Source organism: Thermochaetoides thermophila (genome assembly GCF_000221225.1).
Source record: "Thermochaetoides thermophila DSM 1495 unplaced genomic scaffold scf7180000011822, whole genome shotgun sequence".
In the NCBI taxonomy this organism is placed as follows: Eukaryota; Fungi; Ascomycota; class Sordariomycetes; order Sordariales; family Chaetomiaceae; genus Thermochaetoides; species Thermochaetoides thermophila.
In genome coordinates this window covers 2,087,346-2,114,584 of record NW_006383038.1, presented here as the reverse complement: position 1 = coordinate 2,114,584, position 27,239 = coordinate 2,087,346, and the positions used below count along the sequence as shown (strand labels likewise).

Below are 27,239 nucleotides of genomic sequence, written 5' to 3'. Positions count from 1 at the left end.
ATCTGCACCACGCTCCCGTGGACTCGCCTGGCACCTGCCCTGTTTCCTTCTATTCCCCTTCCGTCCCGAGCCTGCCTTTCCTCTTCCTTTCCACCTTGCCAACTTCCATCGCAACACCAACAACCCACCGCCCTGCGATCGCGAAGCATCCCTCGCAAACAGCGCACGGCTCCCGCGGCGCTGTTGTCATCGCTATCAGGGCGTCGTGCACCAGGCTCGCCAAGACTTTTTCGTTCCCTCTTCCCAATTTTTCTGCACACGCGCGGGGAGACCGCATCAAACTGCAGACCATCGTCGGGCTACGGTGTCGACGTGAAAAACAAAATAAAGAAAAAAAAAATTCACATCGCCATCGCGATCTCGTCCCGTCGCATCAAGCAAGCGCCCCGTAGCTCCATCGTATCCCCCCATCGACATTTTATCTTTGAAGCAGCCCTCTTCCGCGTTCCGCGTCGTGCTCTGTTCGAAATTGCAAACAGTGGGAGGACATCCCCCCCCCCTTCCAGGCTTCTGACCGGACACAATGTCGATGTATCCAGCCCATCGTGGCATGGGGGCCGTTCCCCCGGCCAACGGCGGCGTCGCAGCTCGTCTAAATGAGCTGCTCGACCAGATTCGCGCCGAGTTCGACCAGCACCTCCGCCAGACCGAGGGGTTTGAACATCAAAGTAAGCACAGCTTCGCTTTTCGCTCTTCGCGGCGCGCATCGCGCATCGCGCATTGCTCCCACCGCCTCGCATCCCACGCGTGCGGCTCAAATGCCTCGCGTACTTCCTCCATGGGCGGGTAGCTGGGTCTTGGCATCGCGTGGCCGGCTGCGATGGCGTCCATCACGGTGAATCGGTGCTAACAGAGTCGATGTAAACAGTCCAGGCTCAGGTCCAGGAGATGCAGATGATCCGCGATAAGGTCTACCAGATGGAGCAGGCCCAGATCGCCATGAAGCAAAAGTAAGTCATGGCCATGGCGTTGTTTTTATTTTTTTGTCTTGTTCGAGGCCCAGATTGCTGACCAATGTCCCCCTTTCACCAGGTACGAGGAGGAGATCGCCATGTTGCGCCGCCAACTGGAGAGCCGTGGCGGTCCTCCGGGCCCCATGAACCCCCCTCAGCACGTCGGTCCCCCGCAGCCCCCTCCGCCGCAAATTGGTAATCCGGGCAACAACGGCGTCATTGGCGCCATTCTCTCGGGCCAGGTTGGCCAGGGCGGCCTTGCCCCTCCTCCGCACCCGGAGCAGCAGCAACAGCAACCCCCTCACATGCCTCCTGCTCCCCCGGGCATGCAGGGCCCTCCTCCCCCGCCTCCTCCGCCGTCTCAGCAGCCTCAGTTCCAGGGCCAGTATCCTCCGGGACCTCAGCCGGGCGGCTTCCCCTCCCAGCCCCCGCAGAGCACCGCGTCTCCGGGCCCTGGCAACAAGCGTGCCATCGGTCGCCCCCCTGCCGGCCCTGCGACCCCGCAAATCAACACCCCGGTCCCGTACAATGGCCCCGGCCAGTCCCCGCAGGTCCACACTCACCCGACTCCTGACCACAGCCGGGCTTTGGTTCAGCAGCACCCTCCTCAGCAGCACGGCCCGCCGCCGCCGCCGCCGCCGCCGCCTCCTGCTAGCAACAACCTGAGCGAGCTTGACCCCGATCGTCTTCCTAACCACATAAAGAAGGTTCGGGATGACTGGTGGGTCATCTTTAACCAGGCCGTTCCCCGCGTGCTCGATGTCGAGCTGGTGCACACCCTTCAGCACGAGAGTGTTGTCTGCTGTGTGCGCTTTAGCCATGATGGCAAGTACGTTGCGACTGGCTGCAACCGGTCGGCTCAGATCTACGATGTGGCCACCGGTGAGAAGGTTTGTGTACTCCAAGACGACAGCATCGAGAACAACGGCGACCTGTACATCAGGAGCGTCTGCTTCAGTCCTGATGGAAAGTACCTTGCTACTGGTGCCGAGGATAAGCTCATCAGGGTGAGTTTTAGTTCTGTTTATGTTTTTTTTTGTTTTTTAATAAAGAAAAAAGTTGGTAGTGAACTCTTCACTGACGTATGGCAGGTGTGGGATATCCAAACCCGGACTATCCGGAACACTTTTGAGGGTCACGACCAGGACATCTACTCGCTTGACTTTGCTCGCGACGGCCGTACCATCGCGTCTGGTAGCGGCGACCGGACCGTGAGACTGTGGGATATCGAGACCGGCATGAACACCCTAACGCTTACGATAGAGGACGGCGTTACTACCGTCGCCATCTCGCCCGACACCAAGTACGTCGCTGCTGGATCGCTCGATAAGAGCGTCCGGGTCTGGGATATCAAGATGGGCTATCTGCTCGAGCGTCTTGAGGGTCCGGACGGCCACAAGGACAGCGTCTACAGCGTCGCATTCTCGCCCAATGCCCGCGAGCTTGTCAGCGGCAGTCTCGACAAGACGATCAAGATGTGGGAGCTCACTGCTCCCCGCAGCGTCAACCAGCAGGGTCCCCTCAAGGGCGGTCGTTGCATCAAGACGTTTGAGGGTCATAGGGTGCGTTCCACAGTTGCCAGTTTGTCATTCGAAAAAAACAGATTAAGCCTAACCTACTGTTTCACAGGATTTCGTCCTCTCCGTCGCGCTCACCCCCGACGCTGAGTGGGTTCTTTCCGGCTCTAAGGACCGCGGCGTCCAGTTCTGGGACCCGCGCACCGGCCATACTCAGCTTATGTTGCAGGGCCACAAGAACTCGGTCATCTCGGTCGCGCCCTCGCCTGTCGTCAGCCCCACCGGCGGTTACTTCGCTACCGGCTCCGGCGACATGCGCGCCCGCATCTGGAGCTACACCCGCCTGGATAGGAGGCAGTAAGCGGGTGCCGATGGATGTGAATTTGGCATGCGCATAGATGGCTGGATGGTAGGGACTGGAGTTGGGATATGGGAATGGGTAACGGTATGGCGTTGGGGTGAGTGTTGTGAAATGTGGCTAGTAAGGGGGGAGGAAGATTGAGCGGAAGGAGAAAGAAAGCTTGTCCGAATGTGAAGAGATGCGGCGGAAGAGAGAAGAGAGGAAAGAAGGTCCGGACCCGGGCAGATGGTCATACATGTCATGTGTCGGATATGATATGTGCACGCTCTGCTGGCTAGGATCTCTTTTTTTAATGTCTCGAGAGCTCTCTCCTGTTGTGAGTGTCCTGTGTGAATGCTCTGGATTTTTTTTTACTACTCTGTTAAGGTTTGAAATGGTTGATTTGCTAATTTTTTTTGTGTTTCTTTATCTCTTTGCTGTTTTCCTAAGTCTTGTGCTGATGGTTTGCGAAAGACAAACAATTAACTCCTTTGGGTGTAGGGCTGGAATGGAAGGAGGTGTATGGGTGGGCTGGATGGATGGATTGATTGAACTTTTTATTAACTGCTCGCTCTCTCTCTCTCTGACTGCTGCTGCACTCTACAATACCTACCTAACCTACCTAAAGAAGATATTACTACTACCTGCTTGACTACTTTGTGCAATGTTTATGTGGTTATGTGATGCTGGGGTCTGTCTGCGTGGGCAGGAAAAAAGGATGTCTTGGGAAGCACGATGTTTTTACTATGTGGTTTTAGGTTACTTATTCCTTAATATCAAGACATGGCTGCAAGCAATTCTAAATGGTCACTAGAAATAGAGGAGAGCTTGTTCTTAACAGGGGCTCGGCTCATCTTTGATCGAGGAAACAGTAGGAAAGTCACTTGTTGGCCAAGCAACACTGGTGTGGAAGTTCCCCACATCAATCCCGCAACACCAAAAACCAGATCATCAAAGTCAATTCCAAACTCCTATTCCTTCGTCGTAGTATATCAGAACGCGAATTGCTGTTGCCCAGTACATACGACCATACCCAGTGGAAAATTCGGGATCCCGTCCGCTCTCCCATAGACAAGCCACTGAGGGCGGGGTTAGTACTCAGGTCGGTGACGACTGGGGAATCCCCCGTGTTGTATGTTTTTTCGCTTTTTTTTTTGTTTCACTCATTTATTCTAGCTATATACTCCCCCCCCCCCCTTTGTAATGATGTCAGTTTGGGGTAAGTGTGCGTGTGAGTTTGTGTGTGTGTGCCTCGTCAACTTCACACTACCAAGCCTGTTGTTCTGCCTATTTGACCATTTACTTACCACTAGCTCAAGAACAAATCTCTGTTCACACAACTGAATGTCAGTATCTATGCCCAGACCAAACCTCTCCTCTCAACCAAGGCGACCAAGGTTTGACTTTCACATAGCGATTAGTAGCAAAGATTGTGAGCACTGACTACCCATTACAAAAGCCCTCCGAAAATATCGTCAAACTCGTCTTTCTTCTTTTTCTTCTTGATTTTACCCTTGTCCAGCCCTCCCAGTTTGGACGACGACTCGACATTCTTCTTTTTCTTCTTCTCCAGCCCACCAAAGATGTCATCAAACTCATCCCCTGCTCCATGTACGGTGACTAGCTTCGCTTTCTTCTTCCCAAGTCCTTCAAAGATGTTATCGAACTCATCATTACCTCCAGCATTGAGTATCGGCTTGTCCTTTTTCTTCTTTTCCAGCCCACTAGAGATACTGTCAAACTCGTCCCCAGTCCCCAGTTTGGAAAGTGGTTTCTCCTTCTTCTTCTTATTCTCTTTTCTTTCGAGCGAGCCGAAGATGGAGTCGAATTCGTCGCCTCCAGAAGCGGCTGGCTTTTCCTTTGGCTCTGGGGGATTTGCTTCGGGTTCGGCTGATGTTGTGCCTGTAGAGGGAGAGAGGAGCGGGAGGGCTTTGCGCTTATTTGGGTTGACCTTCTTTATGTCTTTCGAAGCTGTTTGTGCAGGCTTCTCGTCGGGGTCGTCTCCAGGAGCTTGGGATATCGGCTTTGATGTCGCAGACCCACCAACCTCAACAGAAGCAACCATCCTCTCGACCTCCTCTCTCGACACAACTTCACCCATATCCACACCTTGCTCCTGTCCTAACCCTTCCCACTCCATCTCAAGCTGTTCCCTCGAGACAGCTGTGCCGAGCTCATCCCCGCCTAGCACATGCCCAACCCCCTGGTTAATCAACGGTGCCGCCTCGACCGTCCCAACAGCCTGCCCTGTAGAATACTCTTCCACAGACGACGGCCCTGGCGCGAAAGGCTCCACAGCCTTGTTCACTTGCGCCAATACACCCAGCATCATCAACCCCAAATGCGCAAACTGCCTGTCCGCCGTAAGCTGTGTAAACGCCCTGTTATCATCGTCAGCAAATTAATGAATCGCAATGAGAGTTTGTTTTCTAAAACCCAAAATCTTACACAAATGCCCCCGGTCCCAACCCCCCCCTCAAATACCCCGCCCGTTTCCTCACCATCCCCATCGCCTTCCCTTCCCCCTCTTGTTCCCCTTTATCCGTGGACGACGTCCCCTTCTTCAACCTCCTCCTCTCCTCCCGTTCCCTCCTTTTCTTCTGCTGCTCCCGCTCCTCCGCTGCTTGATCCAAATCGTCGAGCATCTTGCGGACATGCCGGCGCAGCATGTCGGCTTGAGCCCACCATTTGGAGGTGCGATGCTGGTTCTTGTTGCGGTGGTGGAAGCGCTCGAGCAGGTGGAGGGCAGGGGTGAGTAGGGAGGTTGCTTGGGTGAGGGGGTCTGAAGAAGAAGAAGAGTCGTGGTTGGGGTTCGAGTTAAGGGCATGGGAAGGAAGTTTAGTTGTTGTTTGGGTTGTCATTTTGTTGATAGGGAATGAGGTGATGATGTGAAAGGTTTGGGTATGTCAAGACTGATAAGTAGAGAATCGATAAAAGTTTGTACAACGGCTGATCTCGGAATGGACAGGCCGGGTGAAATGCTACTGTTTGGTGTTCCAAGTTGATGAATTTGACATGTGTTTTGAATGAAATATTTGAAATTACTCCAAATATGTAGTGCTTAGAATGTTGTGAATGTTCAATTGATGAAAGTGAGATGCAGTTGTGAGAGTACAGGCGGAACTGGCATGAATGAAACAAACTTCAATTTGACAGGACCAGGGTTAGGGTTATAAGAGAGGAACAAGAACCTGACAAACGATTATCACCTAAGTTCCTACCAACGGATTTGTGCGAGCCCTAGAACCAACCTTTAACATCGACGTCATACCTGCACGACCCCGATACCCCTGACAGACAAACAATGGTTGTCTTCGACGGCCACACGGCAGCAAACAAGAGGAAATATTGTTCCCCGGCTGAAGGCACATCTGCTGATATGCTTGTTACGCACCGCAGTTCTTGTATGATGCGAGGGAGTATGTGGCGGAGAAGACCCAGCCTTGAACCTGACAAACGATTATCACCAGGCCAACAGACAGCAATTGATGTAAACATTAAAGCCAACTTTTACATTACCATGACTCTATCCTAACAGATTACCTAACAAACCGATGCAGTACAATACCCCTTCAATCTTCCTCCCAGTAGTGTAGCATAGCAGAATGGAACTCCGAACTCCAGCCCATAATCCTGAGTCTCAGGGAAAAAAAAAAAACAAAAATCCCGATATACCAGTAACGTATTAAACCCCCCCCCCCTTAGCAAACCCTCACACCGCAAATTTCAAACCCCCTATTCTGCACATGTGCCCTCCGCGAGAAATATCTCGTCGTCAGCTCCTTCACAAAAGCGGCATCCGCCTTACTCCACACATCCAAGCCCATGGCGCTCAGCGCATCGCCGTCCACACGTACCCAACCCCTACTGTTGCCGCTGCCCAGCAAGCGTCGCTCTTCCTCGCCAGTCTGGTCGTCGCTTGTGCCTGTGGCTGCGAGGGCGGCTGGCTCCAGCACGTCCAGATCGTCCGGATCCAGGCCCATCAGGTCGTCATCGTCGGTCGAGTCAATGATGTCTGCCAGGACGGATATAAAAGTGGTGGTGAGGCGATGGAAGTATGCTACCACAGCGAGCTCGAGATGCGCTTGCGCTTGCGCAGCTGAGTCGTCGTCGGTATGGACGCTTGTTTGCGTGAGCGAAGCGAGAGAGTCGGCCATCTGGGTTTGACCCTGGTTGTCGGGACCACTGCTGCTCGGTCTTGAACGCGGCCGCGGGCGCATGGGGCCGCCTAGGTCAGCCAACAGAGCAGCATCCTGGTGTTGCTCCTCGAGCTCCCCAGCGCGACGCCTCTCGCCGGCAGAAGCCCACCACAGGAAGCCGTTGTAGGCGATCGCGGCCCAGGTTATGGGTTCGACGATCTTATCCATCTCTTCCACGCCTGGTGGCAGGAACTCGTACGGGCGGGCGGTCTCGACGCTGGTACGGGACGGGAGGATGCCCGGGGTCTCTGGAGCCGCTTCGCCGGACTGACGCATCGCTGCTTCGATGCGCGCGAGCCCTTTGGTAAGGGACTGGAAGCGACGCAGGTCACGCTGAGTGGCCTTAACGGGTACGCCCTTCGGGCATTCCACCTGCGGCCAGATGCGCTGCCTAGCATTGACCGTATGCGGCGGGGGCATAGTAATTAGCATATCCCAGAGACCTTCCTTCATGGCGAGGATGCTGTCTGTGGTGCAAGCGATCCATCCCTGACTGCTGTCGACTTGGGCGGTATCATCCTGATTGTCTCCTTGGCTGCCTCGCTTGAGGGGAGCTCGTTGTTCTATCAGAGTTCCGATATCATGGATACCGATGGTGAACAGGGGCCGCAGACGCTCGACTGGGGCAGAAGGGTCTATTATGTCACAGACAGGCACCGGGATGTTGGCTATGACGGAGATATCATACACTATGGAACTTGGTTAGCTTGACGGTTAGTCTGTCCAGAAAGAGGCCTGTCACCTACCGAAGTTGCAAATCTCATGCACGGGGGCATGACATGAGATCAGAATGCGTTTGCGCAGCAACGCAGCACGGTGAATGGGAAAGATCAGAGGACCAAACGTATCCAGCAACTTAGTAAGGCTCAAGGCCGGATGGTATGGAGACAGCCGCTGCTCCGCAGGGATTAGGGCAGCGCCGTCCGAGGCAGACCGGTTCCTAGAGTGTCCTCTGCCCGGTGTAGAGCGGCTGGGACCAGGGACGGTCAACAGAGGAGACTCCAGGGGAGTGTCCTTCGGGGCCTCTGAAGCAGACGACTCGCGCACGCAGTGCTTCTCCCAGTACTCCTGGAGGATCTGGGTCTGTGTCTTGTCGGTAGCCAGCTTCTCTGCCATCTCCTTCAAGTTCTCGGCATGGCGCCAGGCACGCCCCAGTCGACCAAAACTGAGCGGCACCAGGACGCCAACCGCAATCATCCTGGCATGGCGAGATTCTTCTTCATCGGTAGGCTTGTTGATGAAGGCACTAAGACCGGCATGGGTACCTTCGTGGACAAAATAGATAAGGTCATTGGAAACGCTGTGCAGGCCAGATGGCAAGCTCTTGTACTCGACAGCGCCGTCAAGCGCCAGACCGGGAACAGCCTGCTTCCAGACAATAGTGTATCCAGCCTTAACGTCAAAGTCTATCAGGAACAGGGCCGAGATAGGCGGGACATCTGGGATGGAAGAGGACGAGGAGGGCTGCGGTAGGTGGACCGACAGCGAGGGCTGTCCACCACGGGATGCGGCCATGGTGACCGGCGCCGAGAACAGGTTTTTCCGAAGAATTGGTGGCCTGACAGGTAACGGGAATCCAGATAGAGGAGGGCCGATATTAAGGATCGGATCGATGTGGATGATGAGATGGATCGACGAGTCGATGACCGACTTAACCTTAGAATGCACTAGGGAGGGTTCAATTCAAGCTTGCTGGGCTGTGGTCATCGCGTATTGACAGTACGTAAGTGATTGGGCTATGCGGGAATTGGCAAAATCGAAAGACAATCAAATTGGCCTGTCAAGATCGCCCACTGACTGCTAACGAGCTCATCCAGCAAATGCACAAGTGGGATGATGGTCGGGCTGTCGACGTCAGGGTCGAGGTCGGGAAAGCTCGGTGTTGTGCATGTGCTGGCCCTGGTGCTGGGTCCGGTCGTGCGCTGGTCCCTTGTGTATGGCGCGGCCAACGCGGTTTGGGCTAGTGGTATGTAATATTCCATAATTTTACATTACATAATAAACCACGTCTGATGGCACAACACGTTTAATTTGGCTTCCCTGTCTCAAGACTGGAAACTTGACTCTTGTAGGTGGTTGCTGTTTCATGATTAGCAAATGCTACAAATCGATCCCATATACCATGGCTTGTCTATTAGAAGAGAAACCATCTGTGTGTTCTTTTGAGAGCTGCGAGGGGCTCACTCCCATCGCATCTCCCGCTATATCCGAGCCCAGACTGGGCCCGGGACCCTTTCTGCAAAACATCCGATGGGCGGCTCCGTCGAGCGATGATGATATCGATATCGGCAGCATGCCCCAATGGAGATGCTACCTAGAGATGGAATAGAGGACAGCAGCTCTCATATGAATTCAACAAGACTGGATGCTGCGGTTCCTCATGTTTACTTTTCCTCGTGTACGGATTTGCCACAAACCCTTTGCTGAACCCTTACCCTGAGCCTCGCCCGCCATTGACGCAATGCAGTCATAGAGCCCATCCAGAGCCAACGGTCAACGGCTGGCAGCCGCAGCACATGTCAAATGCCCACCAAAAAATGCCATGGACAGCATGGGCAGCAGCGCCCCACGATGCCAAGTCCCGAGCCCTCAGGGTTGCACCACCGGCCACCCTGCCGGGCCCCGCACCGCCCCAAAATCTTAGCCTCAACATTTCTGAACCTCGGGCCACAAGCAACCCTGCCAGCAAGTCGACGAGGCCATTGGCCCGCCACGACAGCTGCTGACCCCACCGGCCCTGCGCGCCTGCCGCATCAACCCCATCGCTGTCCACCTGCTCGTCCCAAAAATTCTCCCCATTTCTGGCGTTGCAGTTCGCTGAAATCCGCTGAAAGCCCGCTGAGTCCGCGGAGCGAACACGTGCTAACGGCCAGCGTCCAAGTCAGGTCGTGATACCCGAGCCGGAGCATGACCAGCGCCGTACCTTGCGCCTAGAGCAATTCACCAAAAAAATAAAGAGAAAAGGAGTGCTTCTGCCCATGCGCATTTTCTCCCATCTCTTCTGGCGCGCATCCTGTGATCCGCACACTCGCTTTCCAGTATTCCTCCCCAACGCCGCATCCCAGGAGACCCAGGACTTCCAATAACCCAGGAATCTCCCCTCTGTCGACGACGACGACTCCGCAGACAAGCGCTGAGTGAAAGTCGGCCCGCTCGAGACTTACTGCCCAAATCCCTGGCGCCACCGACACTCCTCTTGTCTCTGGCCAAAAAAATAAAAAAATAAAAAAATAAAAATTTAAAAAAAAAGAACAAGGTCTGCCCGGACGTCTGGGTGCTTCCGGTCTCCGGCTGCTCCCCGCGATCAGAAGACTTTTGAGCGATCTTCTGAAAGCACCCTGAGAACCCCTATCCAATTTTTCTCCCCTTCTACCTACGGTTCGCCGCGAAAATGGCATCCCTCACTTCCATCCTCTACAACATCGTCGTTGGGTGGATTACCCTATTCATCTTCTTCTACATGCTCGGCTTCCTCCTGCCCAAGGCCACCTTTGTGGGCCGCGCGCTGGCCTCTTACTTTGCGCTGGTCGTGAGCTCGCTCTTTGGTGTCACTGCGGCCATCGTCCTGCGGCTCGTTGGCTATGGACAATTGTCGCAATGGGTTGTGGCACGCTTTTTCAAGTACGCCATGCTGGTGACCACGGGCGTCAACTTCGTGGCCGAGGACCCCAATGGCTACCTTGAGAAGGTCCGTCCAGCCGTCTTTGTCGCCAATCATCAGACAGAGCTCGACGTTTGTATGCTTGGCTCCATTTTCCCCAAGTGGTGCAGCATGACGGCCAAGTCGTCGCTCCGTCACACTCCATTCCTGGGGTGGTTTATGACCCTCAGCGGCACCATCTTCCTCAATCGCTCTAACACGGCCGAAGCACGGAAGAAGATGAGTGGTGCTGCCAACGAAATTCGCAACAAGCGCCAGAGTGTCTACATCTTCCCTGAGGGCACTCGCAGTTATACGAAGGACCCTGTGCTGCTTCCCTTCAAGAAGGGCGCCTTCCATCTGGCCGTCCAGGCGCAGGTACCGATCGTGCCCATCGTCGTGGCAAACTACAGCCACATTCTTTGGATCAAGGGCCTCATCTTCCGTTCCGGCACCATTCCCGTTAAGGGTACGCATTTTTCAGGTTTCTATCTGGTTGGACATAGCTAACAGCTTCATAGTCCTTGACCCCATCCCAACGACCGGTATGACCGCCGAGGATGTCGACAAGCTGACCCAGACGACTCGCGAGTTGATGCTCAAGGAGCTTGTTGAACTTACCGCGCGCGCTCGCGGTGAGGCCAACGCTACACCTGTTAGCCGGCCCACTAATGGTGAAGTTGTTAAGGTGACTGGCGTTGAGAAGCGTGTGGCTGCCTGAGGCATTCTCATTGCTGGTAGTCGTCAGTGTGAAGCGCATCCCCTTCCGTGTTCCAACGTGCCAGCGACAGCCCAATTACCGACTTGATGGATGTTCAGGGAAGCCAACCATGATACCCTGGCCCCAAAATGGGCAGTATCACTCCAACATGGAAGGACTACAAGCGCGAGGATGCGCGTTAGGTGTTGAGTAAGAGACGCAACTGAGCGATCATGGCCGCTCCATGCCCTGGCCGAACAGTGTCTGGAGCAGTCCCTGCTCAGGACTCGATGCTTGAATACGAGGTTACGACACAGCTAAAAAGACCTAGAGAGCAAAAGCATGATACCCTTGGAGAATAACACAGGCGCGGAGCGTACATAACCACAGGATTCCAGCATTTACGTTGGCATTCGTCAGGTTACAACGATGCTATACAAACATGCAGACTATGTGATGTATAGACGGTCGGATATGCCTGCGAATCGAAGATAGGTATAGACGTGGTTGAGCACTGGGGGTTTAATGGACGTTTGAAGTAGCAGTCAAGGCATATGTAGCCTTATAATCTTAAAAATAACAAAAAAAAAACAAACAAACAAAAAAAAAGGAAACAAGAACTTCTCAACCTCAATGAGATTTCCAAGATACTAATTATGCAATATGACATGTTGCAACACTGAGTCTTCAGGGAATGTAATCACAAAAAGTCCCCTGCTGGAAGCAGCTTGAACTCAAATATCACACAGCCTACCCATTCAAAACATTCAGATACCCTACATACACACATATATCATCGACCGTACTTCATACGTGTTAACCCTTAGCACAAGTTCTCGCATAAGTACTTCATTCTCACCCCACCTCAAGCAGCCCACCTCTCCAACCCCCTAAGCACACACCCCTCGCCCTCCTTCCTCTCAACCAGCTTACCCACAACATAAACCTTCTCCCCCTCCTTCTCAAGCACAGCCTTAACCTCCTCCGCCTTATCAGCCGCAACGGCCACAACCATACCGACGCCGGTGTTAAACGCCCTAGCCATCTCCCTCGGCTCGACGCTCTGCGCAAGCCACTTGAATACGCCGGGTAACTCCCACGCGGTCACATCAATCTCGGCGGCCAGGTGCGCAGGCAGCATGCGCGGCACGTTCTCGAGGAGACCGCCGCCCGTGATGTGCGCCATGCCGCGGATCGCGGGGCCCGAAGGGGACTTGAGGGCTGCCAGGAGGGGCTTGACGTAGATACGTGTCGGGGTCAACAAGGCAGCGCCCAAAGATTGGGTAGAGTCCCACGGGCACGGGTCGGTATACTGCAGCCCGCGGGAGGAGACGATCTTGCGGACGAGAGAGAAGCCGTTGGAGTGGACACCGGACGAGGCCAGGCCGAGGAGGACATCGCCCGGCTGCATGGCCTCCTTACGGGGCAGGCGCTGCGAAGCGAGCATGACGCCGACGGCGGCGCCGGCCGCGTCGTAGTCATCCCCCTGGTACAGATCGGGCATCTCGGCGGTCTCGCCGCCAACCAGGGCGCAGCCGGCTTCGATGCAACCCTTGGCGACGCCCTCGACGAAGGAGGTCGCGACGGAAACGTCGAGTTTGCTGCAGCCGTAGTAGTCCAGGAACATGAACGGCTCGGCGCCTTGGACGACGAGGTCGTTGACGTTCATGGCGACCAGATCGATGCCGACTGTGTCGTGCTTGTTCATCTTCTGGGCGATGATCAGCTTGGTGCCGACGCCGTCGATTGCGCCGACGACGATGGGTGCGCCGGGGAAGCCAGCCGCGGAGAGGTCCACCTCGCCGCCGAAACCGCCGATGATGGCGTCTGCGCCGGGGCGCCGCGTGCTGGCGACCGCGGCTTTGATCCGGTCGACCAGCTCGTTGCCGGCGTCGATGCTGACACCGGCCTGGGCGTAGGTGAGCTTGTTGGAGTCATCACCCTTGCGGAAGGCGCGGTGAGCGATATCGCGGCGGTAGTACATGCCGTCGAAGCTGATTAACTTGACGCCCTCGTAGGCCTTGTCGACCGCAGCGCGCAGCGACTCGCCGACAGCGTTGGCGGCGATGACGCGGCCACCGGAGGTCAGGAGGTTATCGCCTGACAGCTTGGTGCCGGCATGGAAGAGGGTAATGCCGGCGGGGGCCTCGCCGACCTGCATGGGGATGTTCTTGGGGTAGGACTCGGGGTAGCCGGGGGCAGCGACCACGACGGTCGCGCTAAACTTGCTCGACACCTTGACCTCGACCTCTTGCAGGTAGGGGACCGGACCGGCGCAGGCGTACATGATCTTGGCCAGATCGGACTCCAGCAGCGGGAGGACGGTCTGGGTCTCAGGGTCGCCGAAGCGCACGTTGTACTCGAGCACCTTGGGCGAGCCGTCAGGGGTGATCATCAGGCCGGTGAACAGGCAGCCGCGGAAGGGGAAGCCATCCTTGCGCATGCCGTCGATGGTCGGCTGCAAAATCTCGCGCTCGATGCGGGCAATCAGCTCGGGAGTTCCCAGTTTGGTCGGGGCGTAGCAGCCCATGCCGCCAGTGTTGAGGCCGGTGTCGCCCTCGCCGATGCGCTTGTGGTCCTGGGCCGGCGGCAGCGACTTGATGGTGTGGCCGTCGCAGAACGACAGGATGCTCAGCTCATCGCCCTCGAGGAACTCCTCAATGACGACCTCATCACCAGCAGAGCCAAAGGCCTTGTCCAGCATGATTTCCTTCAGCGCCTGCTGGGCCTCCTCTTGCGTCGTGGGGATGATGACGCCCTTGCCGGCAGCGAGACCGGTGGCCTTGATGACGACACGGTGGCTCACCGACTTCAGGTACTCGCTGGCCTTCTGGTAGTCGTTGAAGTTCTCGTAGGCGGCGGTAGGGATGCCGTGCTTCTTCATGAAGTCCTTGGAGAAGGTCTTGCTGCCTTCCATGCGCGCGGCCTCCTTCGAGGGGCCGAACACGGGAATGCCCGCTTCGCGGAAGTAGCCCTCGCAACCATCAACCAGCGGGGCCTCGGGGCCGGGTACGACGAGGTTGATACGCAGCTTTTTGGCCAGTTCGACCAGACCCGGATAGTCGTCCGGGCGCACGTCGGTGTTATTGGAGACCTTGTTCAGGCGCGCGGTGCCTCCATTGCCAGGAACGGCCACAATCGACTCGACCAGCGGCGACTGTGCCAATTTCCAGGCCAGGGCGTGCTCGCGGCCGCCATTGCCGATGAGCAGGATGCGGAGCGACATGATGGGCGGGTTGATTGAATCAGGGAGCAGTCTGGAGAGTGCCCAGCATCGTCGTCTGAGATCGTCTCTGCAACTACAGGGGCGCACGACTTAAAAATTATGGTGGGGTGCATTACCCCTCCCCCTCGAGGTCGGAGGGGCTATCATTATCGAAGCGCGCATTTTAATTGGTCAATGGCCTTGAGCCCCTCTTCGAAATCAGGAACTTGAACTTTTTTGCCCTGGACTGTTGTCGAGCTTGTCAATGCGAGAGGGCAGGGGAACTGGCTGAACGGAAAAAAAAAAAAGGAAGGTCACCGAAATGGACTGTTGTATGCTCCATCTTCTTTTGAGTCCTAGCTTACTTAATGCCAGTTCTTTATCAATACCTTCGGCTATGCCGAGTTTGCCCCTGAAGGAATGAAACTTAGCTCTTCAAGCTGAAAAGCTTTATGGATTTAGCAGTGGTGGTCTTGTCTTGGGTCCCCCGAATCCTTACAAAGGACAACTGACCCTTTGGAGAGGGATTTGCCAGCATTTACGAGGCGTTAAACTCCCTGAGAGATTTTCAAATGTTGCACCAATACCAATAGCATGGCTTGTGTTGTTGGTAACATTGCTGACCGCAAATCTGACCCGTGGAGCGGCAGCAATACCACCATCAGGTCCAGGAACCACAGCATCCTGTTAGGAAAATGCGTGGTCACTTGGTTTGTCAGAGACTACTTATCTAGCTTCCTCAAGTCTCGATAAAGTCAGTGGATCAGTTCTTACCCCGCCAGTTATTTCAGAGCGGCAGAACAGCACAGGTGCTGCGAAGATCAAGAATTTTAAAGCTGCCTTGCGTGCTTTGGACATATTGCGATGATTTATGCCATCATCCGATTAGTCGGAATCTGATTGTCTAAATAAATACCAGCCATGAGCATCTAATGATTTTAAGAAGGTTAATTCCATAATATCTAGAGCACGCGGCAAACATCCTACCTTCCTATCCTTAATTGCGGTATTGCGGTTTCGAAACTCTTGATCTTTGGCATTACAGACCTGACACCGTTGATGAACGGTCGGGACTCGAATCTTCGCTTCCGTTACTCCACAGCTCACCAGGTCTGGAACTATCTAAACTCGGGTTATATCAAGAATGAGAGTCGTCTACAACAAGGATGTAGTTGAAAGTGCACATTTGTATGTCATTGCATAGAGTTAATCTCCGTTGTGACCACAAAAAATATGTGGTTTTTTAAATCGTTCTCTCTCTACAGCTCTTTGTGACCATCCTATGTTGGATTTTGTCTTGTTTGACTTGACTGCCAACTCGAACCTAACGAAGTTAGGTATAAGGTAAGATTGGCCAAATATACGGCCTGGTCGAAGGCCGAGTTTGACAGCTCATCCGACATTGTCAATAACGCTGCTGTGCCAGCGGTCGGCTACGCCACTCGTGCCACTCATGTTATCATGCTTGAACATTGTTAGCACCATTATCACTGCCATGGCACTGCACCGTAGAAAAAAAAAAAAAAACAATATACCAGGTGAATTCATTTCTGATCCGCTTTTTGTTACTTTCAAATCGCATGCAAGAGACATATCGGAGTGAAGCTTCATAAATTAGGACCCAAGGGAGAAGATGTTGACTTCTTCACTGTCTGTGCCGCTCAAGGACAGGATCGAGATACCAAATACCATGGTCAGCATCCTGCTTTGTCAGACTGCAACTCAGACGAACTTATGTTCACTGTTGATGCAGGGATCGCCAGGAGGCAATCCTCCGCTCTGACAGCCTTAGCAGTTCATGAAGCTGGGTGCTCACTGCCCGAGCTCCTAGACAACTGGCAACCTGGATTACCACACTCGGCCAACAGGATGTTGGTGATACCAAAGCGAGAGAGTTATCTCTGGTCTTACAACATCCAGCTTCCGAAATCAATATCTCCAGGCTCGAGTATGCGGTCAGGAGCGGCCAGTCTCTGGACCTCTCTACCTTCATGATGTCTTCCAGGGGGGATTGTCTCAAGCAAGCTAACCGTCCTGTTGGACACCGACAGACATCATCAGAGCCCTGGCCTCCTCTGACGGGAATCCACTACCCTGGTTCCTATTGTCTGTGCTATAAACTAGCTGATCCATTGTGCCGACCCCCGGGATTTGTCCGCCACTTTGTTCTCCTTCTCCATGTTGTCGGTTCTTGGATTCTTCTAATCCTATTCATGTTCCCTGAAAACAATTCCTATCTTGTATCTCCGAGTTAATTTTGTCAGACTCTATGTTATCCCTGGTTGAAAATTTTGTGAGCCGATAATTCACAATACCCCAGAGTTTGCGCGCACAGACAAAGACGCCATGAGGATATCATCACTCCATCTTCTCTCTCTAGTCACCTCTGCTCTGGCAGCCAACCTACCCCGAGGGTATCATGAGCCAGAAGACGAACCATATCATAGGGGCGGAGGAAAGAGTAGGCCGGAGGGCATTGATTACAATGACTGTCGAGCCTGCGTAACCGAGACAACCCGAGTCACGGTCACTTACACGACACTCTGCTCCGTCTTCGAGACGATTACTGAGCCAGGGCACACATATGTGACAACGTACACCACCACGAGCACAGTCAAGACCGTTGTGCCGACCACAATCGTAGTGACAAAGACTGAGCCACCGGTTACTAAGACAACGGAACATGGTAAGAGGACAAGTCAACATCGAAATCGTAGACAGATCTCGCTAACATGCCTGGCAGTCGTCTATAAAACCATCACCGAGCCATGTCCTATCACAGAAACTACAGTGATCGACGGGCAGACAATCGAGATCACCTGGACGTCGACCTCTACCATCATCACCCGCGTCCCCGAGGTCCAGACCGTTTACGAAACGTCTGTAGTGACAGAAACCGAGACCACTGGCGTCTATGAGACGGCAAGTTCTCTCTCTCTCTCTTTTCTAACTCATCCCTAACTACTAATCAATCATCACAGATCACATGTCCCGAAACAACAACCACGACCATCTCCAGAACCGAGACGGTCAAAGTCACCCAAACCAACACGTAAGCCCTTCCCTCTCCCTCCTCTTTCTCCGAATCAGCTGCTAATAACGCCCCTACAGAATAACCGTCCCAGCTTCTGTAACCGAAACCATAACCGAAATATGCACCGTCACCGAAACAGAATGCATCGAAACCACCATTACCGTCCCCAAGGCTAGCACAACCATCACGGAGTTTACCACCCTCACTTTCTCGAGCGTCACCGGCACCACATATATAACAGCCACATCATCCACTTACTCACCCGGCGGGCCCAGCGATACTCCTACCCCAACCCATGGTCCTCCAAAGGAGATGACCACCGCGACGGGAACCGAGACAGAAGAGGAGACTGGAACGGAAACCATAACCTCTGCGACAGGCAGTCCATGCGGTCCCTCCATCTCGTGCAGTCCCTGTGGTCCATCATGCCGTCCAAACACAACAGTAACCACCACAACAACCGGCACCCTACCGGTAGTTACGGCTGGAGCAGATTGGAGCATCATGAAGGGTGCTGGGTCGGGTGTCTCGGTTGCGTTGGTAATAGGGGTTGTTGGGGCCTTGGTGTTAGTTTGATGAAGAAATTGTGAATTCCCCGGTTTTGGTCTCTAAGGAGCCGGACTCCGGACTCGCGAAAAAAAAAAAAAAAAAAAAAAAGAATGATGAGACCACAGTGACCTGAGCCAATGGAGAGCAAGATGAGTGGAGTGGTCTCATCCTATTCGTAATTCTGTATATAGCACAGAGCCTATTTCATTTGGTTAAACTTCCGAGATAGACTGGGTACTGGGAAGGGAACGCGTAGTTGTCGTTCTAGGTTGTTTGAATCAACGCTCTATCTCTATCTTTTCTCCGGTCCAGTCTTATTAGCTAGCTAAACGCTTGTCAGCCTGCCTATGCAACTTGCAAAAAGAGGTTTGAGGGAAAAGCAACCTCGTAAGAAGCGCGTCGGGAGAAGAAGGGAATGTCAAAGAAACAGTGTGTACACCCTCAACCCCCATCCTTATTATCAACCATCCCGCTTCATCCACAACCTCATAAAAAGTGAAAATCACCAGTCGCCAGAAAGCTCTTCTCTTTTAAGTCCGAAGAAGGGAAAACCGAAGAAGAAAAAGTGGGAAAAAAAATTGACATAAAATAATCAAAATACCCTTTGGATATAATAGAGAGAGACAGAGACACAAACATACAGTACGAAGTTTCCATTCACACACACAACTCAGACACAAACTCCCCGCCGACCGCACCCCACATCCTTTTAACCCCTTAACCCATCTAATTCTCCGGCTCCGTATCCGTATTCGTCTCGCTGGTATCATCATCCTCATCGTCGTCCGTTGTGCTCTCCTCATCCGACTCCTCATCACTGTCCTGTCTCCTCTTAACCGGACCGCCCTTGGCAGCTTGCATGATGCCGGCGATGGTATCTATTTCACTCGTTAGCGTCTCGGTTCTCATCCCAATTCAATCCCCATTCAAATTTGAGAAAGAAACTTACCCTCCTCCGGCTCACTGATCTCATCCTCCTGCACCTCCTCGAGCTTACTTGGCTCCTCGACTACCAGCGTGACCTCCATCTTGGTATCGAACCCAACATAACTATCGCACACGACATGCATCACAAAAGTATAATGCCCCGCCTGCGGCGGCGCCTGGAACTGCGCCTTGAGCGTCTGCATGGCGAAAGTCGGCGTAATTCCATCCTCCCCGAAGATAGGCCGATCGAACTGCGCAAACGTGAACGGTGGCACCGCGACCCGTCCTTGCTTCGAGTCCGTCAAGAAGACATGCCACCTGGGCGAATGGTCCCTAGCAAAATAGGGGGCATGCGCCAGTGGCGCAGGCACGAGCTCCGTCTCGGCCGACTCGATGATCGGCTTGCCCGTCTTCTCGTCCTTGCCCACAACCTTGGCGGTCTTCCGGCCGAGGATGGCGTCCAGGTCGTCCTCGGCGGGATCGATATCCTCGAGGTCGAGGGGGTCGATTTCGGGGACGTTTTCGCTGCCGGGAGGCACAAAGCGACCCTTGACAACGAGGGTGACGAGAGACGAGGGGATGATGAAGCGCTCACCGGTGACCTTGAAGAAGGCCTTGGCGACGCGGAAGTAGGGGAGCTGCTTGGCGACGCGGACGGCTTCGGCGTATTGGTCCTGGGTGAGCAGGCCGGGCCGGACGACGAGCGCACGGCGCTTGGCATCAGGGCGGTCCATGAAGTCCTGGACGGTGGTGTGGATACGGGAGTCGCCCTCGATAGCCTTGACGACGGCAGGGGTGAAGTAGGGGAGTTGCAGGAGAGGCGAAGACTTGGGCGGGATAGCCTGGATCAGCATCTGACCAGCATAGTACGAGGCCAGAAGAGGAGAGGTATTGCCGTAGGCGAGAGAGATGGCGTTGAACGACTTGTTGAGCGAGTGGGCGATCGGGGCGACAGCGAACTTGGCCTTCTCCAGCTCAGGATCGTCGAGTTCGATGCGGCCCAGGTAAGCCCACAGGAGCGCCAGCGCCTTCCGTTGAGGGCCGTTCTCGAGGTCCTCCAGCTTCTCGCGGTCTTTGACAGACAGCCCGCCAGCCAGAGGGGAGAGCTCGCCCTCAGCAAGCACGCGCGATTCAATCTTGGCCAGGCCAGACTCGGCCTTATCTCCCTTAAAGAGCTCCTCATACTCCTGACCAACGCTCAGAGCAGTAATGATGCCGCCCTCGTCAATGGTCTCCTTGTACTCGCGGAACAGGCGGTTGGCGCTCTCCATAAGAACACCCTCGCGCGACCTCTTGCGGGTGCCGTACCACCAGGAACCGACCAGGTAGGGCAGCAGGACGCCAAACAGGGCCGAGTAGGTCAGCACCACGTACTTGCCATTGCCGTCCGACACCATGGCCTTGGGCAGGGCAATGTTGATACTGAAGCCCTGCTTGCCGTCCGGGTTGCCGTACTGGATGTAGTTATTGCGCACCTCCTCGTCCGTCAGGGCCTGGTAGGCCTTAGAAATCTCAACATAACGCCGGTTCAGGTCCTCCATAGTCTCGTTCTTCTTAGGATCGGGCTTGGCCTTGTCCGGGTGGTATTTGAGCGAGAGCTTGCGGTAGCGGCTCTTGATCTCCTTTTCGGTGGCCGACTCAGACAGGCCGAGGATATCGTAAGGGTTCCAGATGCGCGTCGACGGCGCATCGGTCGTCTTGATCAGGAAGAGCATGTAGCCCATGATGAGCCAGCCGGCAATGACGAAGACGGTAAGCCAAACCTTGCGCTCCTTGCGGCGCTCCTTCTTTCGGAGCTCATCGATGGTGTCTGAGTGGGCATGCTTGAAGTCGGACTTGATGCGTGGGAACGAAGCAGCCGGGTCTCGTGACCTCTTGACGAGAATGTATGTCAACGGGATGGTGACAATGGAGGTGAGGGTAAAGACGAAGAAGGGCCAGAGGTAGCCCTCCTCATCGTATGCGTAGTCGGTGCCCGCCATGACTATGCGAGGGGCTCGTCAGGACGGGGACTCGACTGTAGTTGCGGTTGTGTGTTACGTCGGGGCGCTCTGCGGATCAACCGTGTGTTGCTAGCTGTATTTTGCGCCTCGAAAACCTGGAAAGATGGGTATGAATTGTTGCGTTTGAAGAAGTAGAAAGGGAACGTTCGAAGAAAAGGACACGCTCGACAGGTGGTCGTCAAAGCATCCGCCACCAGAAAGAAGAAAAAAGTCAATAAGACAAGAGATCAACCGGCCAGTTCAGGGACGAGGGAGAAGTTTTGCCCCCCCAAGATCGTCCGAATTAGCAGCAAAGATGCAATGTGGCGGTTTCGTCGTGTAGATTCTTAGGAGTGCGCAGGTATGCGAACCCGCAAGAGCTCTCGTGAGATCGGGAGCAGTGCAAACGCAGAGCATCCACGGGCTATGGGGTGAAATGCGTGGTGATGATGGGCTGCGTGCGGCCAGGCTAGGTCCCTAGTTCGCCCGCTGTGTCATGAAAGTGAATCGTGGCCTCCAAATCTTAGCAGGGGGTCAAAGCTTCTACTTGGCCCTTGGTTGCTTGGCAGGCTTGGCATCGGCTTCCGCTGGATCTGATGCCATTGGTGCCCCACGAGCTTGGCATTGGCTCCAGAGCTTGGAAATGCTGTCGGCTTGGCATTTAGTACTTTGGCGTCAAGCCGGTGGCACCGTGCAGATTAATTGCATGAGCCACGTATGCGTATGTATAGGTTTTGATGTCCTCTGTGTTGCCTCTGGTGATCTTTTATTTACGACCCCCCCTTTTTACAAGATTCGGAAGTCATCCAAAACTAGCTCTCACTCATCATCAGAAAGTCATAATCATTATCCACATGCTCTAAAAGACACACAGCTTCCTCAATAACACCAACCTGATTATTACAAAGTGAAGATCGTAGTCGAAGAGAGCTCATCAGCAATGCCACATGTTGGGGTATCTAGACCATCATCCGTAGCGAGACCACGACATATAATTACAGACCCAAGGCAGCAAGCAATGCCCAGTGTCCACAAACAGACGCCAACATGACAGCAGCAAGCGGTAATAGGCAGGATGTATATGGTAGTTACGAAGGTAGTCATGTCGTGACTCGAACCCATCATCGTCCATCATCGCATATGCCCCCGAGACCCATATGTGCCATCTTTTGAAGTACCGTGTACCATATCCATAGCCTTAGTATGATTATATGTGTGTCATGTGTCCTGTCAATGACCTCCTGATATACGAAACGCCTCCTCCGTGGACTGATCTGGTGCAGCTGGCCAAGGTACCTGGTAGTCTATGCCGGATGAACAAACACAACAAACAACAAAGAGAGAGAAGAGGACAGATATAAAAGAGGAAATATGAAACTGGGGAAGAAGGACAAAAGCCATCAACCGTCCTATTCCTCATTCGTGACACACTCCCATGCTCCATCCCATCCCTCACTGAAAAATCATGTGATGAATCTTTTTTTTCGTATTTCTTTTTCATTACCCCTCTAAAACATCCGCCTTTACCACATTCTCTCTTGTCTTACTCCCCTTCTCATCCTCGTCAACCGCATGGCAAAGTACATCACGCCCGCCGCGACCGCGAGCACGCCCCAGAAAAATGGAGGGAGGAGCACGACAGCAGCCACCACCACGAGCCAGATCCGGCGCAGCTGTTCCACACGGCGCTCATCTCTCTCTCCTTGTTCTTGCACCTGAGACTCCCACCATGGTGAGGATGCTGCTTCCTTCGCAGCCCGTTCTCTTGGTACAGTCTCCTGACGACGAGACCATCCTCGACGATATCTGCCTTGATGTCGCCTATGCCGGTGCTGATGATGCCGTTGCCGATGATGATCCTGCTCATCATGGTGATGATGATGACGACGTTCAGAATCTCCGTCATCATCGCCATCGCTATCGCTTTTGTCGTAGTCGGCCCAGTCGTGCTCATCGCTGCCGCCATCAGTAGTGGCGTCGGCGACCGAGAAGCCCTCATCCTCCTCTTGGGGCTCAGCAACGTCTCCCTCCTCATCGGATTGTCACGAGAAATGGAAGCCCTGCGGGAAGCTGCCCGGCCTGCTGCGAGAGCCGCCAGTGTTGAAGGAGAAGCCGCCACCGGGGAAGCTGCCACCAGGGAAGCCGCCGCTAAAGCCACCGCCCTGGCCCATCATGGAGAAGAGGATCTCGGGATCAATGCCGCCCATGCCGCCGCCCATGCCGCCGCCAAACATGTCAGATGGGTCCTGCAGGTCGACACCGCTGTCGTACCGCTGGCGCTTCCTGAAATAGGTTGTCAGCACTCTCTTAATACCAAAAAAACGCAAGAGTCACAGGGAACTTACTGAGGATCGATCAAGGTCTCGTAAGCTTCGCTGATATCCTTGAAGCGAGCCTCGGCATTGGGATCGCCCGGGTTCTTGTCCGGGTGATGTTGGATGGCAAGCTTGCGGTACGCCTTCTTGATCTCCTGCTCGGTGGCGTTCTTCTCGACACCCAGGATCTTGTAGTAGTCCTTCCTCTGAGACTTCTTGAGCTCCAACTCGGCCTTGCGAACCTCCCTGGCGACGTTCCGGTCCTCCGGATCGAGCTCTTGAATCTGCTTCCACTCACGCACACATGCCTCCCACTTCTCGGCCAGACCGAGCGCAGTAGCCTTGGTCTTGCGAGCCTTGATGTAGCTAGGGTCGAGGCTGATGGCCTTCTCGCAATCAGCGATGGCCTCCTCATACTGCTTGAGCTTGATGCGGCACAAGGCACGGTTCTGGTAGATCTTGGAATTGGTACCCTTGTTTGTGGGGTCCACCTCGAGGGCGGCGGAGTACGTATTAAAGGCGTCCTGCCAACGGCCGGCCTTATAGTGGGCATTTCCCTCTTCCTTCATCCGGTCGAGCTTTTGAACAGTACGCAGCCACTTGACGGCATCCTTGAAGTCGGGATCGCAGCTGAGGGCCTTGCGGAAATGCTGGATGGCCTTCTCGTTGTCACCCTGTGAGTACAGAGCACGACCACGCAGAACCAGGGCCTCAGGATCCTGGCTATTGAGGCGCAGCAGGGACATGGCAATATTCTGGGCCTCGCCCAGCGAGTTGACGTCACCCATCTTTAGATAGGCCTCACCACGCATGAGCTGCCATTTTCTGGGCTTAAGAACACCAACACCGAGCAGGCGCTCGGCCATATCGAGCGGGTGCAGAACCATGGATGCAGCGGTACCATCCTTGAGCGCTTGCCGGGCCGCCTCCACATGGCGAAGCATGTCTCGGGCAGCAGCAGTGTCTCTCGCAGATGGGGGCGGATGGATACGGTTGAACGTGGCCAGTGCCTCCTCGGGCTGGCCCAGGGAAGTATAGATGCGGCCAAGACGCAGGAGAATCTTAGGGTTCGAAGGGTCAAGATCTGCAGCACGCTTGCAGTCATCCAGGGCATCGGAGTAGCGGCTGGCCGACATATAAGCCGCGGCACGGTTGCTCAGGTACGTTGAATTGGTAGGCTGAAGAACAACGGCTGGTGATCTCAAGTCAGCATTTGCAAATTGACAATACGTTGTTTTCGGCTTCTGTCCCATTAAACTCACCCTTAGTATAAAACTCAATGGCCTGCGTGTAGTTGCCAGCCTTGAAGGCATCGTTGCCCTTGTTCTTGAAGGCCTCAGCCTGCTCGGCGTCGGACATGACTGGGCTAGACGGGGTGACCCGATGGGGAGGAGGCGGAGGTACGACCTCGTCGGCTGCAGCGCCGTTGGTAGTCGGCTCCGCACCATTGGGGGTGGGAGTATTGAAGGAATTTGTGCGTGAAGGCATCGTGGGTGGTATCTTGGAATGGGTTTGGTGGAGATGATAAGGTGGGGGCGGCTCGGAAGGGTGATCAAAGGGCTCAAATGGGTATTGGAAAGAAGCGGTCTGCGGGGCAGACTGCGTCGAAGTTGTCGATGACGAGTGGCGGTGATTCACACCGTTTACGTTTACAGGCTGGCTGTGGTTCGGAGAATAATTACGATTGTGATTTTGCTGCACGTTGTTGTTGTTATTGTTGCGGTCACCGTCCAAAGAGCGGCGACAGTTGTTCAACTGCTCTTGGAAGCCTTGCAAGCGCTGCTCTGACAGGCGCCTGCGCTCTTCTGGGGGGAGATTTAAGGGATGGGTCTCCTCTGTCTTCTTGCGACGATGGCCAGCGACAGTTGTAAAAGCACGGGTCAGGCGTGGCGACGACGAGGACGAGGCCGACGGCTGCCTTGAGTGACTTGAGCTGTGCGGCGGCGGAGGAGGAGGAGGAGCGTTGGGATCTCTGGCGACCTGGCTCGGCGAGGCGGGGCGAGCGTAGGACGCGGATGCAGAAGCAGAAGTAGAAGCAGGGAAGGCCTTTTTTGTGGGCGACCTATTTGGGGCTGAAGGCTGCTGTGGAGGTTGCTGTTGGGGAAAATACTGAGGGTGAGCACCTGGTTGAGCAGAGTGAGACTGTGGCGGCACCTGTGGCTGCTGGTGCTGCTGGAAGTGAGGGTAGGAATGAGAGTGCGACAGTGAGGGATGCTGGGCGTGCTGGGCGTGCTGAGGATATGAGGCGTGCGATGGACGCTGTTGTGCCTGGGCCTGCTGAGCCTGGTGGAAGTGCTGCTGCGGACTTGGGGTCTGAGTGTGCGCAGAATGCTGGTGATGCGAAAAATTCGGATCGGATGAAAACCCAGCGACAGCTTCAGTGCTGTCACGATCCTCGCTCAGGAAAGGGGCAGAAGGGGTTGCTGTTGTTCCAGCAAGTCCAGAGGTTGCTTTCTTGGACGCCTGTTGGATTTTGTGCAAAAAACCCTTCATTTGCAACGAGTTGCAACTAAAAAAGTTGTCTTTCCGGGGTGCGCACTTGTGGTTATGCGGGCTAGGTGGTTCCGCAATTGAAGCCTCCTGCGGCGTGACGGACTTAACGGTATGGTAAGAAACCAAGCAAGACACCTAGAAGGTAAGGCACTGACACCAGCAAGAGACCCGACGAATGACAGTGAAGGTGAGCAGCGGCAGTTGATGGTCCGCACCGACTGCTGGCACTGACTGTACGACTTGCACCGACGGCGTGACTTCCGAGCAACGTCAGGCTTTGTATCGTCGCTGCTGCATCAAGGAAAATTTGGCTGATGTTTTTGGCTGAGGGTACAGAGCGCCAGGATGCCCAGTGGTATCCCTTGGGGCTTTTGGTGTGTGGGTGTGCCGCAAACAATGGCCCAAGACCGTGTGAAACAGCGACTTCCCTTTTTTTTTTTTGCCCTTTTTTTTTTCCTCTGCCCTTATCGCCGCACACAGCTTGGTGGGGGAGCCACGCAGCAACTGATTCAAGCGGCAGGAAGGGGCACAGTGGAACAGGGAGTCCGAGAGTCTGGAAACGGGCAGAAAGTTTGGGGAGCAAGATGCAGACTGACGCAGCAGGACGCAGCAGTGAAAAAAAAAGTCTGGAGGTCGGGGGGGGGGGGGGCCGGGACAACGAAGAGCGAATGGCGGTTTGCTTGGATGGATGGAGAGGATGATCGGTTCGAAATGGAACCTAGCTGGGGCTCTGGCACTTCTTGGACAAGTCTTGGGCCCTTGGAAGCCTGGCCGCTGGGACGGAAGCTAGAGGCTTGATGGGACCGGACCTAAAACTTGGGACCTGCACTAGGACCCGATGTTGACAGCGGGATTGATCGTGAGGCAAAAAGACAAAGGCAGCAGACCAGCACCGGACATAAAGCAACCAGACAACCAACATCAACAACAGCGTCAACTGACGGGTATCCGTATGTAATCCGAGTCCTCAGCATTGGGCTGACACCAGTCTGATCAAGCATCATGAACCCTGGGATTGGAGGCTTTTTTCACGCCAAGCTCAGCGATTGTGCCGGCTGCACCGCCCCCCCCCGGGCAAGCAGATCACCTCTAGTCCCCCTTGGTTCTGGTGCCCTTTTTGCTGTCGGGTAGCTGGCTTCTTTATCCTCTTTTGTGAGTTTTGATTTGTGATTCCAAGACCCTCTTGACCCCAAATCGTCCACACTATCGAGAAGGCTGGGGTCCTCTGGGAGATGGGTAAAAAATCACAGGTCATTCGTCCATTGATTCACAGCTTTCTCAGCATGTCCCAGCGCTCCGGTGGCGCGTTTGCACCCTCAGAGTGTGGGGATCTCGTGGGCTGTGAGCCTTGTACGGCGCCAGCGGGAAAGGCGGGAGGGATCCGG

The 27,239-nt window shown here is 54.5% G+C and overlaps 9 protein-coding genes across 9 annotated transcripts; 3 read left to right on the top strand and 6 right to left on the bottom strand.

Moving 5' to 3' along the window:
• Positions 1-523: 523 nt before the first annotated feature.
• CTHT_0070220 (putative transcriptional repressor protein) lies at positions 524-2,831 on the top strand (the record flags this gene model as incomplete). Its single annotated transcript, XM_006697237.1, has 5 exons — positions 524-668; positions 869-950; positions 1,033-1,960; positions 2,045-2,515; positions 2,583-2,831. 5 exons carry the CDS (start codon positions 524-526, stop codon positions 2,829-2,831), a joined length of 1,875 nt encoding a protein of 624 aa, XP_006697300.1.
• Positions 2,832-4,260: 1,429 nt separating this feature from the next.
• CTHT_0070210 (uncharacterized protein) lies at positions 4,261-5,671 on the bottom strand (the record flags this gene model as incomplete). Its single annotated transcript, XM_006697236.1, has 2 exons — positions 4,261-5,191; positions 5,259-5,671. 2 exons carry the CDS (start codon positions 5,669-5,671, stop codon positions 4,261-4,263), a joined length of 1,344 nt encoding a protein of 447 aa, XP_006697299.1.
• Positions 5,672-6,511: 840 nt separating this feature from the next.
• On the bottom strand, positions 6,512-8,524 carry CTHT_0070200 (uncharacterized protein; the record flags this gene model as incomplete). Its single annotated transcript, XM_006697235.1, has 2 exons — positions 6,512-7,698; positions 7,756-8,524. 2 exons carry the CDS (start codon positions 8,522-8,524, stop codon positions 6,512-6,514), a joined length of 1,956 nt encoding a protein of 651 aa, XP_006697298.1.
• A 1,876-nt stretch (positions 8,525-10,400) lies between these two features.
• Positions 10,401-11,370, top strand: CTHT_0070190 (putative 1-acylglycerol-3-phosphate protein; the record flags this gene model as incomplete). Its single annotated transcript, XM_006697234.1, has 2 exons — positions 10,401-11,118; positions 11,171-11,370. 2 exons carry the CDS (start codon positions 10,401-10,403, stop codon positions 11,368-11,370), a joined length of 918 nt encoding a protein of 305 aa, XP_006697297.1.
• An 844-nt stretch (positions 11,371-12,214) lies between these two features.
• On the bottom strand, positions 12,215-14,575 carry CTHT_0070180 (putative bifunctional purine biosynthetic protein; the record flags this gene model as incomplete). Its single annotated transcript, XM_006697233.1, has 1 exon — positions 12,215-14,575. One exon carries the CDS (start codon positions 14,573-14,575, stop codon positions 12,215-12,217), a length of 2,361 nt encoding a protein of 786 aa, XP_006697296.1.
• Positions 14,576-16,900: 2,325 nt separating this feature from the next.
• CTHT_0070170 (uncharacterized protein) lies at positions 16,901-18,164 on the top strand (the record flags this gene model as incomplete). Its single annotated transcript, XM_006697232.1, has 4 exons — positions 16,901-17,240; positions 17,298-17,440; positions 17,536-17,606; positions 17,666-18,164. 4 exons carry the CDS (start codon positions 16,901-16,903, stop codon positions 18,162-18,164), a joined length of 1,053 nt encoding a protein of 350 aa, XP_006697295.1.
• Positions 18,165-18,863: 699 nt separating this feature from the next.
• CTHT_0070160 (uncharacterized protein) lies at positions 18,864-21,046 on the bottom strand (the record flags this gene model as incomplete). The annotated part of the gene is made up of 2 exons (XM_006697231.1): positions 18,864-19,015; positions 19,087-21,046. 2 exons carry the CDS (start codon positions 21,044-21,046, stop codon positions 18,864-18,866), a joined length of 2,112 nt encoding a protein of 703 aa, XP_006697294.1.
• A 1,585-nt stretch (positions 21,047-22,631) lies between these two features.
• On the bottom strand, positions 22,632-23,045 carry CTHT_0070150 (uncharacterized protein; the record flags this gene model as incomplete). Its single annotated transcript, XM_006697230.1, has 1 exon — positions 22,632-23,045. The coding sequence occupies one exon, from the start codon at positions 23,043-23,045 to the stop codon at positions 22,632-22,634; it is 414 nt and encodes a 137-aa protein (XP_006697293.1).
• A 43-nt stretch (positions 23,046-23,088) lies between these two features.
• Positions 23,089-25,854, bottom strand: CTHT_0070140 (uncharacterized protein; the record flags this gene model as incomplete). The annotated part of the gene is made up of 3 exons (XM_006697229.1): positions 23,089-23,329; positions 23,392-24,553; positions 24,624-25,854. 3 exons carry the CDS (start codon positions 25,852-25,854, stop codon positions 23,089-23,091), a joined length of 2,634 nt encoding a protein of 877 aa, XP_006697292.1.
• Between the last annotated feature and the right edge of the window lie 1,385 nt (positions 25,855-27,239).